At 44.7% G+C, this 7,125-nt stretch overlaps 1 protein-coding gene across 1 annotated transcript in view; it reads right to left on the reverse strand.

Annotated features, from left to right (window-relative positions):
* The window catches only part of CELSR1 (cadherin, EGF LAG seven-pass G-type receptor 1), a 174,484-nt gene that overhangs the window by 69,079 nt on the left and 98,280 nt on the right, over positions 1 to 7,125 (reverse strand). The window contains exon 5 of the mRNA XM_009324395.1: positions 5,180 to 5,268. Coding sequence (XP_009322670.1) covers positions 5,180 to 5,268 — 89 coding nt within the window. The remainder of the gene's footprint in view (positions 1 to 5,179; positions 5,269 to 7,125) is intronic.

The raw sequence follows: 7,125 nt of genomic DNA on the forward strand, positions 1-7,125 counted from the left end.
GGTTGGCTTCGCTACCGCTTGGAGAAGGAAGTTATTATCAACGTGTTCCAGGAACCTCCCAGATTGCTTATGCCCTGCCGTGTTGTCCCTCCAACAGACATCGGGGTGGTTGAAGTCCCCCATGAGGACCAGGGCTTGTGAGCATGAGGCTGCTCCTATCTGTCTATAGAGGGCCTCATCCGCTCGGTCTTCCTGGTCAGGTGGCCTGTAGCAGACCCCCACCATAATGTCACCTGTCCCTGCCTTCCCATTAATCCTGACCCACAAGCTCTCGGTCGGCTCCTCATCCGTCCCCAGGCAGAGCTCCAGGCACTCCAGCTGGTCATTGACATAGAGGATGACACCCCCTCCTCGTCTTCCCTGCCCGTCCTTCCTAAAGAGCCTGTATCCCTCCATCCCAACACTCCAATCATAGGAGCCATCCCACCACGTCTCCGTGATGCCAATAAGGTTGTAAGATGTATCTCTTGAGAAAGCAGGTTACATGCAGGTCACCTTTAACTTAATACCTCCCACTGATTTTAATGGCTGTGAGATCAGGCTCCCAGAAGGTAATGTGTCTGAGCTAACAAAGTCAGTGAGTAGTTTTCCTCCCTGCCTTCCCCCCGCTGTCAGCAAACATCTATAATGGCAAGTAACACTGCTAACAGGTAAACTGATACCTTGCTACTGGGTAGCTGACAAGACTTTTAATATATAACTGAAATTAGAGAATGGTTATAAACCACTCCTAGTTCACTTCTGCTCTCTTATAGCTACTAATTCCTTCCCCTTGGTGTTTTCTCTTCCAGAAATTCAATACAGAGCCAACACTTCCTTAGTACAACATCCATGTGCTTCCCTTAGGCACTTTCACTGAAGCCAAGTGTGTCAACTGTTACCAGGGGAGGAAGCATCCATTTCCATCACTACACGGTAAATGAAACAACATTGCTTCCCTTCCTCCTCTGATACAATCTGTTTCATTAGTGCAGCGTTTTACCGTGCCTGTACATACCAGGATTTGTAAGAAAGCATCAAATACTTGAGCTGATAGAGAACTGGTTTGATGCTTCTCTGCAAACACGGTGGCACAAAGCCAGCGCTGGACTCACCTCTTGCCAGTGAGACTCCAGTGTTTGTCCCTAAGTGGCAGGGGACCCTCATGATAAGGAGTTAATTATAAAACAACATTTTTCAACAACACTGAAAATAAATATTACCAAGCACATCGCTTCTGAGCTGAGTACAGAAAATAATTTACAGGAGTCACTTCTACACTTACTTCCTATTTCATTATCGTTATTACCAAACTGCCTTTGCGCAGGGTGGCAGTGTCACCAGGATGCCGCAGAACTGCGTGCCGCGTTAAGGAAATAGCTGCTGCAGAAGTTTCTCACCAGAGTCGCCCCCCGTATCCAGGTCACCCACTCCTGGAGTCCAAATTCCAGTGACGCTCAGCCAAATATCATCCACAGAGCTGCAGGTGCCAAAAACCACTCAACCTTTGCTTGTATCCTACCACAACCAACTCGGATTGCAGGAACAGCTTTCAGAGCTGTGAAAACTCATCTATGAAAATTTGCTTTGGACCGAAGTGATTCAGATTATGTATCAAAGCCTGTTAGTCATTCTCCTCAAAAACTAAAAATGAAAAACTAACCTCAGCTGTGACAAAATCTAATACTCCTTATGTGAATTACAGCATTATCTGAAAGCTCTGAAGAAGACCAAACCCTTTTTTTTCTTGTTAGATACTGTACAAATGCGTAAAGAGGGAAATAACCTGAACAGTTTCTAGCTTAGTTTTTAAAAAGATACTTTAAAGAAGCTTAACAAAAAAAGGAACTGGGAAAGAAAGATGAAGCTAAAAGAGTACCTGACCCCAAAGGCTTGCTGTAAGCACAACAGGAAATTTTTGAATCACCTTTTATTTGAACCTGCACCACAACATATCTCACATTTCCAAGACAGGAGGAAAGGGTCCAGCTCGAAGAAGCCTGTCACTGCCTGAGGACACAGTGGTGGGTAGGAAGAGGACAGGCACAGCTGTAATGACCCCAGCAGCAGGACGAGCAGCCTGGCAGCACCTAGTTGTAGGAGTGTGAACAGTAAGGCAAGTTCGAAATGTCTGTATGGGTTTTGCTGTGCAAAAAAAGCACAGAAGCAACACAGGAAGGGACTGATGAAAGGATCGGCAAAAGTGATCATATCTATTAACTAAAGAAAACCTGCTGATGGAGCAAAAGGCAGATGGAGGGACATGAAACTCAACATGAGTGAGGGATAAGAAAGAGCTGGTATAAACACCTCTTTAAGGGTTTTTTAAGGCGGGACATAGACGAATAAAATGGATCTCTACGGGTATCTGGGACGACAGGTTACTCATTTCCCATGGACAGCATTGGGAAGAGATGTCTGAAAACGAGCAAAGACCAGAAGCTCCCTGAGCAAGCAGATGAACAGAAGAAGAGGCAAGGAGCCCTGTGGGGATGCTGGTGGAGGCAGCCCCTGTGGCCCCGCAGCCAGGGATGGGGTGCTGCTGCAAAACGCCAGAGCGAGCCGGAGGGCTGAGGGAGGGAGGGGAGTCCAGAAGGGGCTGGAGGTGGAGATCAAACATGAGCTGGAGGGGAAGAGAGAGCTGGCTCAGGGGAGCTGTGTCTGCTTGGGGAGGCTGTGTGGGGTCTGAGTGGAGAAAAGGGGCTGAAGTAGTGACAGGACGAGGACCTGACACTGTACGGAAGGATTTTGGAAAGAGCGGAAGGATGCAATACCTGCAAAATAATATGAGTGCATAATTTAAGCAAACTCATGAGTTTTGGGTACTCTGTTATTCAAACACATCTTAGCTGAGTCAAGTTTAGACACAGCATCCCATTTACCTTGGCACAACCCAAATCCCTAAATTATCACTGTCTTTTCAACCTCCTCACAGGAACTTTTCTTCCAGCTTTGTTAAAACATGAAGTAGCCAAGGAACTGCTTCACAAACAAATACCAGCCGAGGCGAAGGCTCAACCTTGCTGCAGGGCGTGGCGGGCAGCCCGGTGGGCAGACCTGCAGAGCTGCCTCCGGCTGCCGCTGGCCCGCAGCGCAGCGCCCCCCCCGCCTGCCGCTGTCCCGCAGCGCCTGCTCCTTCTTTCACGGCCAGGGCGCTGGTGCAACATATGCAATTCTCAGACATGCCGGAAAGTCCTAAGGGCATGCTAAATACATATAGGTTAGCATATCCTACTTGTGCCGTTTACTCAATATTGTGAGCTCCCCTCTGCCAGCCCAAATTTAACCATTCTGGAATAAATACTGCTAAGGGGAAGGTGATGACCTCGGTCTCTAACACGGACAGCAAAGGGCAAAGTGCTGCTCTCCACAGTGACCCTGCTTTTCATCACTCTTACGTCATGCGAGTGCAAAGGCAATGATTTCACTGGTGTTTCCTGGCACGGCCCCTCGGCTCTCCCTCTCTCCCATGAGTTTCCTCCCGTGCAGCGGGGACTGGCTCGTTCCCCTTTGAAAAACTGGGGCAGAAGAAGAAAATGATGATGACAGGGCGCACGTGTTAACGACAGGAAAACACCAGCTGCTAATATGGCTCACCTACCAGTCTGCTCAAACAGCAGCAAGCCCTGAAAATGAGGCCGGGGTTTATTTTTAACATCCGTGTCAGATCTCTTTGCCTTTTAAAGAGCGTCCTGGGGCTGCCCGGGCCCCTTATCTGCTCGGCAGCACTTCAGCAAGCCGCTCCAGCGGCTGTCCCCACGGCTGTGCCCTCCCCTCCTCGTCCACCGAGGAGCTTGAAAGCTGGAGTGTCCCTCCGCTGCCTCAGCAAGTGCTGTTTACTCTGCTAAAGTGATACGCTAAGAAACATGCAGACTATGGAAACATGGCATATTGCAGTTCGTAAGGAAGAGCCTCGCAGTGTCCACAGATGCATGCTTGGCGATACACCAAGTTTCACTTCTATTTATCTGTGCTCTGGATAGTAGAGAGTATATTGAGTATATTAAGTACAAAACTTATAAAGTAAGCTTTAAATTTTTTTTACTGTAAAATAACTAATAAAAAAGGGTTTTATTTCCTCAATAAAATATCCTTAGGCTAGGAGACCCTATCTAGGAGTCCAAAGAAAATTTTAATCCTCCCATTCAAACTGCCACACAAATTGTGATGAAAGGATGCAGTGCTGGGAAATAAAGAACTTGCTGATCATATTAATCCTTCATCTTCCATTCAGCTTCCTACACCAGTATCCTGTTTCCTTTTTAACAGCCAACAATGCTCCTCTATTTCCTTACACGATCCCCCATAATGCTATCATGTCAGACTTAAAAGGAATGCTTCTCAGTAACTAAGCGAATTCTCTAATTTTTGTTATAGATTATAGAAGAGCTCTGACATTTATCTGTAAACAGTGACACCGTACACCCTAAAAGCCCGCTTTTTGGTTCATCACAAAATGGCTGGTTTGCACAAAGCCCCCCACCTTTGGTTCAGTCAAAGTGAACCTGCTCCTGACAGCTACCAAGGGCACAGCTGTGGGACAGGGACCCCGGAGCCCACCTCAGAGTGCCATGGACTGCACGCAACGATGCTTTTTGCATTTCTCTTGCGTATCTTTTTATATAGCAGACAAAAAAAATGATTTAGTAAGATAGCCCTTGATTACTGAAAAGCGTCAACCATTTAATAAACAAATTTTCCAAACCAGAGAAGCTTGCACCAGCTAAACTGGTCATTTTACACAAGAAAAGACAGTTATAGGGAACAATTTTGCTTTGCTTCAGAAAATTCTACACTGGTGGTTTGTAGTTATTACACTGAAGGCTCCTGCACTGCACAATTCTTTAAAAAGATCCAAATCAGCGAATCAGTTGTTTTAGATACACTGACACTTGTGAGGGTTTAAAGAACTGAAAATTAAAATAGTTCCAAGTACCTGAAAGTTTCCCTGGTAGTACTTCTGAAAAGGACATACTAGGTCTGATTTTGCCTTCCTGAGACAAAACTCAAAAGCCCTCAGAGGGAATTTGTGTCCCAGGCAAGGTGAGCAAGACCAGTATCATTTGTGCAGAGCTGTGGCAATGTGCCTGGTTAAATAAATAAAATTCAGGTCAGCCGCACACATCAGGTCAGAGCTAGATGACCCACGCCTCTATTACTTTACAAATAACAGGCTTATCACCAACACAATTAGTCTTACCTTATTGTAGTACTGCACCTGGACCGAGTGCCACTGCCCATCACTGACCCCTCCGGGAACGAAGGGTGCCACCGTAGTGGTTGTCTCCCCTGCAACGGCAGGCAGAAGGGAAAAAAAAAATCCGTCAACATGACTGCAAACTCTGCTCTGCACTAAATCAAAACACAGAGAGACCCTCATTGGGTACAGGATGCAGCTGTCTTACTTCATTACGGAGGAATTCGGGTTTTCGTCCTGCGAGACAGTAAATATCCCCAGTTTAATGGAATTATTTTGGTGCACAAATACAAAAATAGCTTCTGGCATATTCAGGTGAGTTATGTTATTTTTTATTATGCTTCTGCCGAGTGCGGTAGCAGATGCATTGAGTAGATACAGCTATTGCTGAAGTGGTCAACCGAGGAAAAAATGTACATGAATTTTTCTGCATGTCTGCCAAAAGCAGCACTTTGAGGTTTTTTTAATATGATAAGTATCGTGCCGGGATATTTTGTCAGGGAAGAGAAGCCTACTCCTCATCAGAGCTGAGAAAGTGAAATCCAGAAGTACTCTAGTATAAAACCCATGGACGGTAACCTTGGTCCCAGCAAAATTTTACCAGTGATTAATGAGATTATTGGCGGCCTTTCAGTATTTAAATTTGAAAGCAAGTCCTTGCCATTGCAACTGGAAAGCTGAAGCTTTTAAGTCAGGTCTGAGTCAGCAGAACCAGCTCAGTAACCAGGCATATCTGTTCTGAGGTAGCAGCAAAATAAACATTAGTGTTGAAAGTACATAAAAGGCCTGGCACGGAGGAAGGATTGCTAGGTTTCGACTTTTTTTTTTTCCTCTTTCTTTGTTTTTTTTTAACAGTTGGAAAATTCTACATAATAAACCACAGGAAAAATAACTCCCTCCCCTAAGCTAACAAAGTTCACAGTATTGTTGAGCTTAAAATGTACTTTCTACTCTCTATCTGCAACAAATACTTTACCCTGTGTGAAGTATTATTCCTGTGTACCCTACTCTCTTTAACTCCCATCCTATATACTTCTGTTATTTAAAAAATACAGATTTCAGCTTAGCATGTTTGACATCTTGCTGTGATGTTTTTTATTGTTTAGTGATAAAAAGTCTGCGGTAAAATTTGGGCTTTTTATTCGGCTAGCACGTTTCTGCAAAAGGAAGATCCTGGTCTCCAATCCTTTTGCTTTGCTTTCTGTGAAAAAGTTGTTGTGACAGGTAAAATAGTCAGATCAGATGTCCAAAACTTGTACTATTCGTTAAAAGCCACTTAAAACTATAAAACATAAACCATTCTCCTTCCAAAGAAAATACCATTTGTAATATACAGGACCAGACCTGCTCTCAGGTGCAGTAGTGCAAATCTAAATTTAGTTTCATGTATTTTAAAGGAGTTCATCCACATTTAAATGCATATAAGTGCAAGTAGAATTTTTTTTGTTCTTATTCATCCTCAGGGTGCCTTCTGAGAAATTTGATTCAAGTTTAGACAGGCGGAGCAGAGCTACAGAAGAAAGCACATCTCTGACTGCAGCATGTTATTTCATTACACTAATCCATTCAAAAGCCTACCTTAAAATCTAATTTGGACAACTTTGAGGTAATAAAGGGAAAATGAAACCAGATATCTTCAACCCAAAGGGCCCAGATATGCACTTAAGCATCGCTGGTAAATCCTATGTGATTTACCATGGGGTCTGAGGGCAGCGACCATCACTGGTGATGAGTGTGCGACACCAACGTGTGTTGTGCCTCTGCTTCTACTGCTTTACTGCTTGCAATGTCTCACTCCACAGAAATAAAATAAGAGTTGACTAGAGCCCACATGTCTATCCTGAATACGGATGACGGGAAATAACAGGATTAGTTCCTGAGTTTCATGCCCGGTACAGAGGTACAAACATCTCACTTGACCTACACGTAACCCCACTTGACCTACACGA

This window comes from Pygoscelis adeliae, unplaced genomic scaffold (genome assembly GCF_000699105.1).
Source record: "Pygoscelis adeliae isolate BGI_AS28 unplaced genomic scaffold, ASM69910v1 Scaffold315, whole genome shotgun sequence".
NCBI lineage: Eukaryota > Metazoa > Chordata > Aves > Sphenisciformes > Spheniscidae > Pygoscelis > Pygoscelis adeliae.